This window comes from Mastomys coucha, unplaced genomic scaffold, assembly GCF_008632895.1.
Source record: "Mastomys coucha isolate ucsf_1 unplaced genomic scaffold, UCSF_Mcou_1 pScaffold22, whole genome shotgun sequence".
NCBI lineage: Eukaryota > Metazoa > Chordata > Mammalia > Rodentia > Muridae > Mastomys > Mastomys coucha.
The window spans coordinates 88,975,879-88,992,574 of NW_022196905.1; the positions used below are offsets into that span (position 1 = coordinate 88,975,879).

The window sequence follows — 16,696 nt, forward strand, 5'->3', positions numbered from 1 at the left end:
CATAGTTCTTTGTTCTTTAGTCTGGCTAACCTGCATGGAAGTGTCTGCCAGGGCCTAAATTGTCATCTGGCTTCTAGGTGTTTACATTTTGCTTCGTGACAAGACCTCAGCAATATATCATGTCCTCAGTTCTTGGTGTCCACACCCTTGCTCTCCCTTCTCTTGGTTTGGAGGTGGGGAAAAGAGTACATAAACAAACAAGTTGAAAATTTCTTGGGATAGAATAGGTGAGAGGTGACAAGAGGGGCCTCACTTGACAGAAGTGAGCAGTGGATTAGAGACAGGGCCAGAGGCAGACAGAGATGATGCCACCCCTTGCTATGAGAGGATGGGCAGGGGAAGCGAGTTGGTTGAAGTTTAGTGCTGGGATTTTTGTCTTGGGCATGTTGAATGTGACATGTCTTAAGCCTGAGCCACAGGGAAATTTCCAAGACATCTCTTTTACCTCCAGGATGGTAATGAGAAAGAAAGGGGATAATGGGGAGGTAGTGAGAAGATCAGGGGTACAAGTCAATGGTAGAATACACACTTAGCATGAATTAGGGGCAGGGTGGATAATTAACACTTTTTCTCCTATAGGATACAGTGCTTGCATTTAATGGGTATTTGTTTCATCTTTTTTCAAGTCAATTTCATTTTAGAAGTTAAGTCTCTATAAAGCACAGTGGGCTTTGTCCTTTCACAGAGTTCAGCAATCAGCTAGACTAAGTAAAAGCCTTTTATGTCCAATAGGGATATAGAAAAGACCAGAGAAGATAAAGAGTCTTCAGAAAAGGGATGTCACATTTTCCAAGAAAAGACAAAGGGCTGTCAGTGTGTTCCAGATCTTAAGCAGAAATCTAATGAGCACTTTGCTTTCTTGGGGGCATTTTGAAATACGGAGATTAGCAAAAGCTCAATTTGATCAGTTGATTAGGTATGCACTAATAATGGTGCCTGATTTAAATTATGTGTCTTTCAGATCTGGGTTCCTTAGAGGCTTCTGGGTAGTTCTTACAGATACTTAACTATCCCAGTTTACACAAACAACAGGCCAGGTCCACTTCCTGTCTTCCCAGTTTAGACAAGTACCTATCTCTACTTTCTGCTTGAACAGTTTATCCTCATTTTATTCATCCCTCCTCCTCTGCCTCTGTCTCTTCTTCTCCATTCTCTTTTCATTCATTCATTCATTTTTAGACAAGGATATAACCAGGACAATTCTCAACTGCATTTACAGTTAAGTGAGCATAAAATAACTTCTCTGTATTGCACCTGCTAAATTCATTCATATTATAGTTCTAGTCCATTTTATGGCAAAAGGTTTAGCCAAATATAAAGTTAAATTAGCCTAGTGTGTTAAGTGACATTTTATGAACTCAAACTCAATTATTCAGTACAACATAATTCTCCCGTAAATTTTAATTAAATATATAATATAGGCATGGCAGAGACGATATATCTGTGCCGGGCAGCGCTTGAAAATATCTTAGCACGTTCATAATAGACTTTTATTTAGTCTTCCTAGTAATAGTATAAAAGAACTATTATTGTAAATCAATTAAGTACTTGGTAGTCATGAACTTTCATAAATTTATCTACTTGGGAGGTAATTGACACCTGAAACTCAAATCTGTGTACTCCAAAACTGGAGATTTTTCTGGTTAAACTTGCCCCCCAAATAGAAAGAACACTGAAAAAACCCAAGTGACAAAGAACACAACTCTTACCCATCGTACTAGTCAGCAGATATAGGCTAGCGCTTTGCCCTTCATGTTCTTACGCCATAAATTAGCCTCCCTGCATGCCAAGAACAGGGAGAGATGTCTGAGCGATGCAGGCAGGACAGCAGGAGGCGGGAATGGAGGAACTCAAAGACACCTTGCAGTTCTTTGCCAGCTCAAGTTGGGCACTCAAAATCTTGGGACTGACCTGGGGATGTTGAGTTGATGCACAGTTTAACCCCTTTTGCTTCTTTTGTGACAGGTGCAGTTTGATGAACGAGAGGACACAAAGTCCTGCACCATCGTCATCAATGATGATGATGTATTTGAGAATATCGAAAGTTTCACCGTGGAACTCAGCATGCCAGCCTATGCCCTGCTGGGAGAGTTCACCCAGGCGAAGGTCATCATCAATGACACTGAGGATGAGCCCACATTAGAGTTTGATAAGAAGACCTACCGGGTCAATGAGAGTGCTGGGTTTCTGTTTGCTCCCATCAAAAGACAAGGTCTGTTGTTGCCATGGGTGACAAGGAGCTATGATAATAACTAACATCCATTGAGCCTCTTCTGTGTGTTGAGTGCTCAGGTTTCACATTAATTCTTTTGTATGCTTTTTAATATATTAACCCACTGAATCCCAGAACAACTGTGATGTTGAGTTGCCGCCTGAATGAGGCCTGATCAGAAGGCCTCTCTTCTCAGTGCATGTAGTTAGAGCTCCATTTATTCTTCAAGTTGAAGGGCAGACTAGTTAGATTTAGCTTTACAAATTATTCATTAACTTGGTCTTTTTAATCAATCACCCATTCCATAAATTATTTACCAACTGTGATCGAGGAGAGAAGTTGTAATTGTACAAATCTCAGGTTTTGGAGGGAAGAACATATACTTAGAGATTTCCCTACCTGGATGTTAAGTATAATGTTCAGATGAAAAATTGTCTCCCCTTGGGAAATAAAGAGCAATATTTTAAGGCTGGATGTTTAAAACAAAGATTTCATGGGTTTATGACTGTGCAGTACTTTAAAATGTGTAGGGATGGAATTCATTCAAGACCACCTGAACATAAATGATAGTGTCCGTTTTCAGTATTGGATCTGCTGACAGGGTATTAGTGAAATAAATACTTTGGATAGCACAAAACCTTAGTAAATACCACTTGGAAGACAGACAAGCCCCACTGATTGCTCTGGGCTGCCACACCAGGTTGTCACTACAGGCTGTGGCAGCACTAATGAACACAGTTGTCTGTATTTTTATATTGCTTTGTATTGTTTCATCTTTCCTTTTTTGAACAAGCTTATGTCTCTCGGGGAATTAAAGTACAGAAGTTTCTTCAGGAAGGCAGTGAACCATGCTCATCACACTTACGTCAGGACACAATTACTTTGCTACTTAAAGTACCAAAATATGCCTCTTATCTTTCCACCCGCTGTGGCCCTAGATGGTGGGCAATGAGTCTTGTGAATTAACAGAGCACAAAATCTACAGAATAGGAAATCCATTTGGGGGAAGTATGTGGGGGTATATTAAGTCCTCAAGCGGTTTATACCCCAGGCTTAATAGAAACTGCAGTTCAGGAAGGTTGCCTGTCAGAGTTGGAGCAGAAATGGTGATAGAAATAGTCAGAGGGAAAAGCTCATTAAGTTACTAGAAATCTTAAAATCTGAGAAGTACCCATTCACGTGGTTTGCCTTTCTCGCACTGCAGGAGACTCGAGTAGCACCGTGTCTGCCGTTTGCTACACAGTTCCTAAGTCAGCCATGGGAAGTAGCCTCTACGCTCTGGAATCAGGATCTGATTTTAAGTCCAGAGGGAGGTCTGCTGAGAGTCGTGTGCTATTTGGTCCCGGTGTCACTGTGTCCACATGTGATGTCATGGTCATTGATGACAGCGAGTATGAGGAGGAAGAGGAGTTTGAGATAGCCCTGGCTGACACTTCTGACAATGCCCGCATTGGAAGGCTGGCAGTGGCCAAGGTTCTCATTAGTGGTCCCAATGATGCCTCAACTGTCTCCCTGGGCAACACAGCTTTCACCATCAGTGAGGATGCAGGTAATGGAGGAGAGTCTCTCTGAGTTTCTATGAACCGTCTCCTGATCCTTCCTCCCAGGTTCCTTCTTATGTTTGGCAATGTGCTTAAGACATGGAGAATGTCACTCCTTAGTGGCAATATTGTTGGTCTTGAGCATTATAGGTTGCCAGGCTTCGAGATCAGCAATGGGAGGTAGTGAAAGTAGAGAATCCTGTCCACTTTGCTTGCTCTGATTGTTAATGGCAGAGAAACAACTGTCTTGGAGCTCCATGGTCTGACTTTGTGGCCCAGAGGATGTTATGGTCCTAAGCATTTTGGCTTGTGCAGTAATGTGATTCATCGAGGATGCAGACAGTTACTGAGTATACTTTTAGCTGCTGAAACAAACATCCAAGTTTCAGTGTCTTAGCACAATGGAGGGTTTTCATGTATATGTTAGCCCCATGGAATCAGTGGTAAGTCTCTTCTCTGGATTGCTTTAGAGCCTAAGCCCCTTCCTTCTTGTGGTTTTTAAGGGTCTCTAAGTTTATCATGTGCATCAGGCAGAGGGTGGTAGTAACTGTACTGAAGATCAGGGTCTTCTACCTCTTTGAAGGGATTCAGCGGTGTATTGGGAACTAACACTTTTTAAAGATTAGGTGTGTGTGTGTGCGTGTGTGTGTGTGTGTGTGTGTGTATGTGTGTGTGCGCGTGCGCACGAGTGCATGGGGGGGATAGTGTATGTTTGCACAAGGCATTCAGGTCCCTCAGAGGCCAGAGGTGACATAAAATCATCTGTGAAAGCAGAAAGCCCTCTTAACCACTGAACCATCTTTCCAGTTCCCAGAACTAATATATTTTTTTAACACATACTCAATGTCAAGCATGAAGCCATTACATAGAAAACCAGACTGAGGCCCAGAGAAGTTAAACAAATTATCGGAATTTATTCAGTTAGAGACTGGAGACGCGACCCCGTGTTTGAGAAGATCTAGGTTTGCTTCCCAGCATCTACATGGCAGCTCCAGTTCCAGGGGATCGGGCACCCTCTTCTGGCCTTTATGGAAGCCAGCCATGCATTTGGTGCACATCCATACATGTAGGCTGAACATGCCTACAGTTAAAATGAGAACAAGTGAATAAGTCTCTAAAAAAACTTCATGTAAGCAAAACAAAACAAAAGATTGTGTAGCAAGCACAGTCGCAGTGCCTGGATCGGAACCTTGTTTCTCTATTCTGTCGTGTTACCTTTCCTGGGCATCAAGAGCCCTGATATGACTATGTGTCACCTCACATATCAATGGTAGAATATGGTGTCTGGTGGGGTTCTCAAGTCAACTTTTCTCTGTGGCTGTGAAAAGAATTAAATATCTTTAAGATTCTACAAGTATGGTGTCACTGTGGCCCAAAAGATGACGTTTGTTTCTAGGATCATAAGCTTATGTGGTTTAAGTAATGATGTGTGTACTGCTGGATAAAATAAGAAAATCAACCCAGTTAAAACATTCCATTAAGAACATGCAGCCCCGGGCCCTGTAGGTCCCTGAGCTCATTACTGACTTTTCCAGCTGAGGCTCTCATCTCAGGGTTTTTCCTCCTTAAATAGGTTTGAGATGTTTCTTGGTGGCAGGTCTTTCCTCCGATGCATGTGAAACCTGCTTTTCCCCAAGGATCATTTTTCCAGTGCCACCCTGGTTAAGACCATCCTGTGAGTCTCCTCTTGACCTTAGAGTCAGCCAAGGGAAGCATTGTCACCTCTCAGCCCTTTTCAGAGTGGGGGAGGAGCATCAATAAGGTTGGATGAGACAAACTTTGTAGAAGAGCTACCGCTGTTCTGGGAGAGAAGAGTGTTCTGAGATGCCCTCTGCTGTTTTGGTGTTTGCTCAAGATTGAATATTAAATATGTCTACTACTGCAATCCAGGCACAGTGAAGATTCCAGTTATCCGCCATGGCACTGACCTTTCTACCTTCACATCTGTCTGGTGTGCCACACGGCCCTCGGACCCAGCTTCTGCCACTCCAGGAGTTGACTATGTCCCCAGCTCAAGAAAGGTGGAATTTGGGCCAGGTATCACTGAGCAGGTGTGTCCACAGCAGCCCAAATGCCTCAAAGTCCAAAGGCACATGGTTGCTAGTGCAGTTTCTTAAAATAAAAAATAAAAAAAAAGAAAAGAAAAGAAAACAGATTCTACTCTCATACAATACATCCTGACCTCAGTTTCCCCTCCCTCTACTCCTCCAAGCTCTTCTCACCACCCCTCTTGCCGGTTTCAAACCCCCTCCATCTCCCATCAGAAAAGAGGTGGCTTGTGAGGGACAACAACCGAGCGTGACAAAACAAGATACAAGAAGAGACAAGACAAAAGCCCTCACAGCCAAGCCTGACAGCAACCCAACAGAGGGAAAGAGCCTCAAGAGCAGGGAAAAGAGTCAGAGCTACACCCATTCCTACAGCTAGGAGTCCCACAGAAACACCAGGCTCACAGCCACAGCACATATGCATCGGACCTGATGCAGACCCTGCACTTGCCACTGAGGTCCCTGTGAGCCCGCATGGGCCCTACTTGGTTGATTCGGTGGGCTGTTTTCCTATTGTCCTTATCCCCTCGGACACCTACAGTCTTTCTGCCCCTCTTCTGTGAGATTTCCAAGAGGAGGAACCCTATGGAGACATCCCATTTCTACCCTCTCTACATGATGTCACTAGGGTAATTTCTGCCTGTTTTCCGAGTCTCTTCAAAACATTAAAAGCCACTTACAACATTTCAGTCCTTATTTTCTTTAGAAAATAAATGAAGACTGGCAAGATGGCCATCCCCTCTGAGACTGATGGGCTGAGTTTGATTCTCAGGACTCACACGGGGAAGGAAAGAAACATTATCTACATGTTGTCCTCTGACCTTCATACTTTCACTCTTACACACATACATACACACACACACATACACACACATGTGGACATAGACATAAACACACAGAAAAACAAACACGTGGATAAACACACACATACATACACACACACACGAAAAGATGAGTAGAAGTTCATGATAGGATCCTCTCAAGTTCTTCAAGTTATCTTTTTACCATCAAATATGCAACAGTGCAAGTTTAGAATAGAAACTGTAAGACTATGCTAATAAGATGATCATGTTATGAATTTAAAGACAAAAGGACCACTTTATGACCATAAAGAAAGATGCCAATGCTGGGCACTGAGCCTTCCCTGAAGTCTGCTTCCATCTCTCCTCCAGTACTGCACTTTGACTATCTTGGACGACACACAGTACCCAGTAATTGAAGGACTGGAGACATTTGTGGTTTTCCTCAGCTCAGCACAAGGAGCGGAACTGACCAAGCCCTCTCAGGCTGTCATTGCAATCAATGACACATTCCAGGATGGTAAGAGACTGGGAATGCCTACTGCTGATTTCAAGTGTATTTCTATATTTTCTTAATTTCCATGCATTTTACATTATATTCAATTCATATTTTTATTCATGAAATATGCATATATGCATATGCATGTACAAATGCATGCATGTGTACTTGCATAAACATGGAGGAGACAGCCACTCATGTTGCCCATACCTGCCAAGCGTAGAGAGATGTGTAAACATTAGCCTTTTACTCCGGAAGTTCAGTGTCTGGGATAACAAGTTTTATAAAAGATTCTTGAGGTACGATAGGATGTCAGCCATGGATAATAAAGGAAAGCCTGTTACAAATGGAGAGGTAAGTACATACATATGAAAAATTGTGAAAGATGCATATTTGGGGAACTGGAAGGCTGACTTCTGCTTCGAACAAGGCAGCAGGTGAGTAGCAGCATGCATAGGAAGTTATGATGAGTCAGGCAGGTCCTTTGGAGCCTTGTGTTCTGGCCAAAGCGCTTTGCAAGGGGAGCAATGTGTGGTTATGAGGAAAGAGCTGGTGCGAGTTGTCATGAGGGAAATAATATTAGTGGAGGGAGAATGGTGTGCACAAGTGAGTAGAAGCCGTGTGTGATCAAATACAGTCTGCACTGAGGACAGAACCTATGGGAGGCAGGGCGAGCAAGGAAGCTGCTGGTCAGGAGGGAGGGAAGGAAATTAGAATTCCCAGAACATCTGGATGTATATGTCGGTCCAGAGGTTGCAGATCAAGTCACAGTTTCTACTTTAGCCAAGAAGAGCATCAGCAGCAGCCCCAGTGGCTGACCGTAGAGTCAGAAGAGGAGGAAATGGGCCACAGTGTAATTTTTTATGTTTTTAATTCATCCTTAAATAATCATGTATATTAGTAGTAAAAACTAAAAATAGCAAAAGGACACACTATGAAATTTTACTCTTTCTTCTACCCCTTCCTCCCAAACATCTGGGCCCCCTCACTGGAAACAATCATTTTACCAAATTCTTCATGTTCATTATTCATGAAAAATATGTGTGTGTTTATATGTATGTATATATATATGTGTGTGTGTGTGTGTATTTACACACACACACATCATTAGAGTATACTTACATAAATGAAGATTCTTATAAACTCTGAAAACAAACTGTGGTACACACATGTCACCATAATAAAGATGCTTTGAAGCCCCACACCCTGTGGAATTTAATCATGCCCTTTGTAGGCAGTCTCTTCCATAGCTGAAGCCCTAGCAACCATGTATCTGCTTTCTGTCCCTGAAGTTTTACTTTTCCCAGAATGTCATTTAGATGAATTCTGTCACTGTGCACACAGTAGATTTTATTGCGTGTTCATTTATTCTTGGCATGTCTACAATTTATCATATGAACAAGGCAGACTTCAGTAACACATACAGTCATTACACTCTGAAGAACACAGAAAGGTCTTTCAATTTTCCCAAATATTTTATAATTTATATTTTAGGTGTGGAGTTGCAGTCTTAGGAATTTGATATACAAAACAATATGTCCCCAGTCTATTAGGAAGGCTACCACATTTATTTCATGTCAAGAATTTATCTCCAAGAAAGGAATCCCCAAACTTACTTTAGTGGTTGTTTGTAGTCAGCAATGTTTTCTGATGTTAGTCATCTCACTCTCTCTCTTATGATCGATAATTTTTGCTGAGGCCATGTATTATATACACTTAAAGATCTTACACTTGCTATCTCTGACCTTCACAATAACCATTCAAGTTGTGACACTGAGATTTGATTAATTTGTATAAGGTCATGTGAAGTGATAATGGAGCCAGAGTCTAACCCGTTGGTCCTATCTTCAGGTTCCATGTCCCACCTCACTGCCTTCTCCCATGTTGTACCAGCTGCCATCTGCTACCCACCCCCCACAGGTAGCAATATCTGCTGCTGCTGTCACTTAAGAACCTAATGAAATCAGCTCTTACCTTTCAGATGTAATTGCTTACTTTTCTGATGTAGTCAATCTCAAGTGCTTTCATCTTTTTCCACTGTGCTGAATTCAGGACCCTAAACAATCTAAGGAACTCATTTCAGGCGTTTTTCTTGTTTTTATCTCCCTCTTCTGAAAACAGATTCTAATTTCAAATATGAGTGTTACTGGTAGACAAGAAAGATCTTGTAGCATTAACACCACTGGACTCCTGTGTATACAACTGAGTAGCACTGATTCATTAACCCCAAAGGATCAGAGGTGGATTTCTGTTAACTCTCCAGATTAACCACTGCCTGAAAAGAGGATGCTGCATCCCAAGCATTGATATTTTGTTAATGTTGTCAATGACCAAGAAGATGAACAGAATAATAGTATCTATGGAACACTTTATGCACTCACCTGAATATTGTGTTCATTATTGTATCAGCTATAGAGTAACAGAGAACAGAGTCCTGTACCTTATTTCTGGATGCAAGACTTATACAAACAAATGTTGGTTGTATACAACAAATGTGCTAAGAGAGGTGCTCAATGATAAACGATAAATGGCTCATTGTGAGCCCACCTGCCTTTGAGAAATCACCTCTTTTGTATCTCTGCATCCCATCAGTACAATGAGAGGGCTCCTGTGCTCTGGGAAAGCCATCCTCGTGGTCAAGGCTGCATCTTCCCAGGACAGTGCTACCCTGCAATGCCATTGACAGAATGGCATCAATATGTATGAATCCTAAACACGAAGCATGACCTACACCACCAGCACGTGCACAGCCTGGTCTGTGTCCACCTTGCTGTCTTGCATTGTCTCTCACCAACCTCCTGCTGACTGGGGCTTCTGAAAGACAGGGTATTTTTTTTTCTATGCAGGCAGTAAGAAATGTCCATATCTCCAACCCTCAAGAGAGTGAGAGTGAATATCACGTCAAAGATGAGGAAAGAAGAGTCTTTACGGCTCTAGAATAATCTGGGGTTGATTAATGCATGGGAAAACATTGCCAGTTCAGCCCTTAACTTTCTGATCTGACTTGAAGCAAGCCAGGCTAGCCACAAAACCCATCTGAAGCTTTGGACACATGCTAAGAGAGGCACAGCTTCCTTATTTGTTTCGTTCTCCCTTGGCAACACATGTCCGATGGTATTCCTGTGCCAAGCACCTTGCACCGAAGGACAGACCCCTATGTTGTATATGATGCAGTCAGTAATTTTCACCTAGGAGTGGTATTGTGTGGGGATGTGCCTTCTGTCTTTTTTTGTTTGGTTGGTTTTTTGAGACAGGGTTTCTCTGTGTAGCCCTGGCTGTCCTGGAACTCACTCTGTAGACCAGGCTGGCCTCAAACTCAGAAATCCGCCTGCCTCTGCACCACCACTGCCCAGCATAGGGATCTTTTTTTTTTTTTTGGCCTCTGTCTTTTTATGAGGTCATCACTAATAACCAGTAGGCTCAATTCTAACAATAGGATTGATTTGTCCTCACAGCACCCAACCCTTCTAAGACAGAGTCAGTTGAAGGCAAACAGAACTTTCTAGGTGTGGACTTGCAGTGGTGAGCTGCCCCTTTCTTTTAAGTTTGGCAAGGGCATGTGCAGAAGGCAGCCAAGAAGAGGGTAATCCTAGCTTCCCTACAGCTCTGGACATGAAGTGCACCTTAGGAGTCTTTGACATCCAACACCTCCTGCACTGTTCATGGAGAAATTACTAACTAGCCATCAACCAAATGCTGGGCTTGGGGAAACACCTTTGTCTAGAACATCACAGTGGGTGCAGATAAAAGATTCCCCGGATGGAGGAGCATGAGGTGATGGGGCACATGCAAACCAAACTACAGTCAACCTACCAGATTGGAGCAGTTTCTATGAACGTTGTGCTATACTGGATATCATGTGAGTGGTCTGAAAGCCACCCCTCTCAGCTATCCTGTGAGATACTCATAATTTTGCTGTGCAAGTTTAAAAGCCCAACATTCAGAAAGTCTCAGTGATCAGTGATTCACCCCATTGTCATGCAGCCAGTGTGGAAGGTCAAGTCTATTTCCTCAAATTCCTCTGTTTCTGATCACCACGCATAGGGTTCGTTACTAAAGTCAAATGACATCAGCACATTTCAAAGAACAGCTAACTCCATAGCAGTGGCCACAGATCAGTTATAGTCATTGAAATTCACCCTATCCATATATTTTGTTTGGTCCAAATAGTTTTAGCCTATATAAAATTTCTTTGTAATATTTTATTTACTGTTGTCAGTTTTTAATTTAGGAGAAAAATCTAGAGCTCTAGCTTACTCTTTTTCTTTTCTTTTTTCAGTTTTTTGAGACAGGGTTTCTTTGTGCAGCTCTGGCCATCCTGTAACTTGCTCTGTAGACTAGGGTGGCCTTGAACTCATAGATGCACCTGCCTCTGCCTCCCTAGTCCTGGGATCAAAGGTGTACACCACCACCACCTGGCTCTCTGGCTTAATTTTTATATACCATCTGGCAACAACAACCAAAAAAAAAAAAAGTGAAGCCCTTTAAATAGATTAAACCTGTTTGTCATTGTTGTTTGTTTTGTTTTTCTTTGCTAACATCTTTACTCTGCCCTGGTGTCTCCCTGACCTCAATACGTATGTGAGGGGCCATACTTCGTCATCAACCTTGTGTTGTTTTTTTTCCTTATTGTATCCATAGGAGTAAAGTTGCTATGTGTTGTATTCAAATCATTATCATATTCTCTTTGTGTGTGTTCCCTGTTTGTACTGGAGGTAGTAGCTGCATTCTGAAGCAAGCAAAGATAGGTACAAAGTCTAGGTGACTGGACTCACACTCATAATAGCAACAGTGATTGCACCCTAGGAAGAACAGTTATGCTATGGGTCCTTCACCACTTGTGCTTTGGTATTCCATGAGGCCTTCTACAGAGCACCACTGGGGTTGCTGCATCTTCTCTCTCCCACTCACAAGGTCTTCCTCTCCCCATGTCTTGCCCAGTTCCCAGCATGCAGTTTTCCAAGGATTTACTTCTAGTGAAGGAAAAGGAGGGTGTCCTGCATGTTCCTATCATCCGGAGCGGGGACCTGAGCTACGAATCATCAGTGAGGTGTTATACTCAGAGCCACTCCGCTCAGGTCATGGAAGACTTTGAAGAGAGAAGAAACGCAGACTCTTCACGGATTACATTTCTGAAAGGGGAGAAGGTAAGTGGGCTCGTGGTGGCTCAGAGATGAAATCCCCTCCTCGTACCCTTGATTTGTCTATGAAGTAAATTAGATATGATCTAATTCTTGAACCTCTTCACAAGACGATAAAATTACTAAACGTGGAATCTTTGGGCTATCTTTTTTGTCTTTGCTTACAACCAAACATACACATCATTGACTGAGCTGTGAAGCTTAGCTGGAACCCAGCAGAATCAAATGCAGAGAAACCCCACCAGCAATGTTACCTAAACGCTGAAAGAGGGGTCTCTATTATCAGAGTCTCTGTCCCAGAGTACTATATATCCCAACATAGGACCTAAGAGGCAGGCGCTACACAGCGTCAAGCCTTGTCTTAGCAGTGTACATGAGTAGTCACTCATCCTTTAAAAGGTAGTTAAAGCCACTCACCTGAGAACTCAGTGTGTCTCCACTGTAGCTGCCTCTGAGTCTCCTTGTAATCTCAGAGGTATGCTGCCTGTACTCTCACTATGTCTCAGAGGTGTGACTGAAAGAGAATTCCCTGAGGAAATACATTTGAATTTTCGTCTCAATGATGCTGGCCTCTTCTTAACCACAACTGAGACTACAGCCCTAGCTGACTGGTCCCAGCAAAACAAAGGTTTTATTTAGTGGCTCTCAATTCAAATCATTGCATAAATGGTGTTGATAGGTAAAGTCTTTGCTCCCCTCTGAAACTTCACAAGTGAGACCTGCACAAACCTGCCACCCTGCTTTCAGCATTACCTTCTGTGTTCTCATGATAACAGCTCATTAAGCTCTCAACACTCACTGGCTTTTCTAGCCCCAAGTTTCAACACCCTTCTGCAGTCCTCTCAAATCTTCTCAAAACACACTGATAACAATATTCTGCTATCCTGGTACCAGTTTCTGCCTTACTTAGGATTTTCTGTTGCTGTGATAAACCATGACCCAAACCAACTTTAACCATGTTGGTTTTTAGTTTTTATTTAACTACATTTTTTTTTTATTTTGAACTTTATTTTTTTTTAGATATTTTCTTTATTTACATGTAAATTTCTCCTTTCCCAGTTCCCCCCCAAAAACAAACAAACAAACAAACAAAAACAACAAAAACAAACCCCTGTTGCCTCCCCCCTCCCCATGCTTGCCACCCCACCCTCTCCCACTTATTGGCCCTGGCATTCTCCTACACTGGGGCACAGAACCTTCACAGGGCCAAGGTCCTCTCCTCCTGTTGATGATCGAATTTGCAATCCTCTACTATACACATGCTGCCAGAACAATCAGACCCACCATGTGCAATCCATGGTTGGTGGTTGAGACCCTAGGAGCTCTGAGGGTACTAGTTAGTTCATATTGTTGTTCATTCTAAGGGGCTACAAACCCCTCAGCTCCATAGGTCCCATCTCTAACTCCTTCATTGGGGACCGTGTACTCAGTTCAATGGATGTCTGTGAGCCTCTACATCTGTATTAGTCAGGTACTGTCAGAGCCTCTCAGGAGATAGCTATATTTAGGCTGGCTTGTCCTTCCTTCAGTCTCTGCTACATAGTTAATCTCTGCAACTCCTTCCCACACACCTATGGTCACTTGATCTTTGACCAAGGAGCTAAAACCATACAGTGGAAAAAAAACAGCATTTTCAACAGATGGTTCTGGCTCAACTGGCGGTTAACATGTAGGAAAATGCAAATTGATCCATTCCTTTCTCCTTGTACATTTTTTATTTGTGTTATAATAAATATCAAATTTTTATGATATAGTTAAATTTTACCAATTTAGAAAGTACTATGATTCTATCTCCTGGCTGGAGAGATGGCTCAGCAGTTAGAAGCATTGACTGTTCTTCCAGAGGGCATGGGTTAATCCCTAGCACCTACAAGGCAGCTCACAATGATCTGTAACTCCAGTTCCAGTGGGTCTGACTCTCTCACACTGACATACATGCAGCTCAAACACCAATACACATAAAAACTAAAAACAAAAAACAAAAATAAATTACTTTTTAAAGAAAGAAATTACTATAACAACATAGAAGAAACAGAAAAGATGCGTTCTAATATAATTTGTATTAATACTACAGTTTACTGGCTATAACTACATAGAGATATTTGTTAAGTCTCAATTTTAAACTATATGTAGGAACATTTTTTCTCATATACCTTTACATTTATGTGAGTGTACAAAAACAAAATACGTAACAATTACTATATCTCCATCTACATTTTAATAACTTCTAAACCCCCAGAAACAAATTTTAAATGAGATCCCAAGTGGTTTTAAGATTTCTTTTGTATGTATGACTTGAATTTTATATTTTTATGATTATATTCCTCCTTTTTTATCTTTTTTTTAAATTGTCCATAATATTCTTAGCTGAACAGAAGTATTCCATTTTGACAGAACAAATCTATCAAAATCTTGTCTTCTGGAAAATCCTTTGACACTTAGCATCAGAAGACCTCGCCTGACTTGTCCTCTGCTCTTCTTCATGACGAAAAGTAAATAAATAGAGCCTTAGACACTCATGACTCAAAAAGGCCAGTACTAGCCTTAGTGGAAAGTCAGAACCTGGATCTAAGAACACCTACAAATGCAGTCTTTGGCTTTGAATCTGAATGCCTGTGTTTGGTTTCAGCTCAAAGGAGAAAAAGAATTCACTGCCTACTCAAGAAACAGCTTTTCATTTAATAAAAGAAATCAAATAGACCATATGTTACCCGCACGATAATCTATCATAATTCTTCAGCACATTCTGGAACCTTCATTTTCTTTGGCTTATTAAGCATATGTCTTTAGAGTTGGCATTTACAAAAACGTCTTTTTAAAAAGATTGAAAAGTCACTACTAGATTCATATATTCTATAATGAATTCATATTGCAGGAAAGAAGCTGAAGGAAAAAAAGGCCATTCTTTAGGATTTTGAAAGGATGTTAAGAAGCCACATACAAATGTTCATGGGGAAATCTTGCCATTTAGCATGATTTGTAAAGTATACTTTGGAACTTTTCACTAGCCACACATGGCCTGTGTAAGATAGTTGGATAGTAAATTTAAAATGGTCATGCAACAAATGTCCCATTTCCTATCACACAACTGTGCCACTGAGGCTGATTTTACATATATATACATGTATATAAATGTATATATATGTATAATATATATTATATTTTTGTGTATAATACATATATACATATACTCATACATACCTCAGTAGAGAATATTCTATTTGAGAAATACTTGGTTTCCTCCCACCACCAAGAGACTTGGGTTATGTTTCCAGGTTTCAGTCCTCTATAATGTTCAGATGAAATACTATTTGATATCCAATTTGAAAGTTCTTTAGCATTTAAAAATTAAAATTAAATTTAAAAATTTTTAAATTTAATAATTTTAACCCAAGATGGTGCCTTTCTGAATTCCTTACAAAATCACTCCGTTTTCACAGAAGAAAAACAATTTTTTAACTCTCCAGGAAGAAGAGCCATATGCTAACCCCTATTCATGAGTCATCTACCTTTTGTAACATATACGAATGTTCTCATTAGCCCAGATACCATGTGGGAAAGCACACCATGGTCTGCAGGTGTGTTTTAGTTTACTGTTGATTATATTGCCTTGGTTTTTTCACAACTTATCACCAAGTGTTTCAAATGGTTTAGAATGTCTTTATAATGTAAACCTTGTCATATAGGTACATCCTAGTTGGGCACGAATTGCTAGAATTCAACGTTCTATTTTATAAATGAAACCGTTGAGCTATTTTTGAATTTGTGCCAATTCTTTGATGCTACGAAGAGGGAAAAATGTTATCTAGGAAAACTGCCTATCATTGGTCCTTCTGCTACAAGGCTAAATACATTTTGTGTGGTCATAGGCGAAGAACTGCACTATCTACATCCATGACGACTCCATATTTGAGCCTGAGGAGCAGTTCAGGGTCTACCTTGGTCATCCTCTTGGAAACCACTGGAGTGGAGCCAGAATTGGGAAGAACAGTGTGGCCACTGTCACCATATCCAATGACGAAGACGGTAACAGAAGAGAAAGCCTTTCGGTTTTGCTTAGGTTGCTGGGACATGAACTGAGAGCTTACCAATCACATCAGCGTCTTGGAAGAGAAAGTGCTAGAGAACTTCCTATTTAGGGCAACCTCTGAAGATTTATCTGGAATGTCTGTAGCAAATGATCACCTTCTGTGGAGCTCACAGGAATCCTTAATCTCATTATCCCTTCCATTGTCAGAGCTAAAGAGCACAAGCGATTAAAACCTAGGACAGGAACCCTAGAGCAGAGAATGGAAGCCTAGAACAGGAACCCTAGAGCGGAGAATGGAAACCTAGAACAGGAACCCTAGAGCAGAGAATGGAAACCTAGAACAAAAACCTTAGAGCAGAGAATGGAAACCTAGAACAGGAACCCTAGGGCGGAGAATGGAAACCTAGAACAGGAACCCTAGGGCG

The 16,696-nt window shown here is 41.4% G+C and overlaps 1 protein-coding gene across 1 annotated transcript in view; it reads left to right on the top strand.

Moving 5' to 3' along the window:
• Positions 1–16,696, top strand: part of Fras1 (Fraser extracellular matrix complex subunit 1) — a 415,397-nt gene that overhangs the window by 364,854 nt on the left and 33,847 nt on the right. The window contains exons 55-60 of the mRNA XM_031391220.1: positions 1,966–2,212; positions 3,417–3,761; positions 5,644–5,804; positions 6,974–7,121; positions 12,042–12,247; positions 16,111–16,267. Of these exons, the coding sequence (XP_031247080.1) occupies positions 1,966–2,212; positions 3,417–3,761; positions 5,644–5,804; positions 6,974–7,121; positions 12,042–12,247; positions 16,111–16,267 (1,264 nt within the window). The remainder of the gene's footprint in view (positions 1–1,965; positions 2,213–3,416; positions 3,762–5,643; positions 5,805–6,973; positions 7,122–12,041; positions 12,248–16,110; positions 16,268–16,696) is intronic.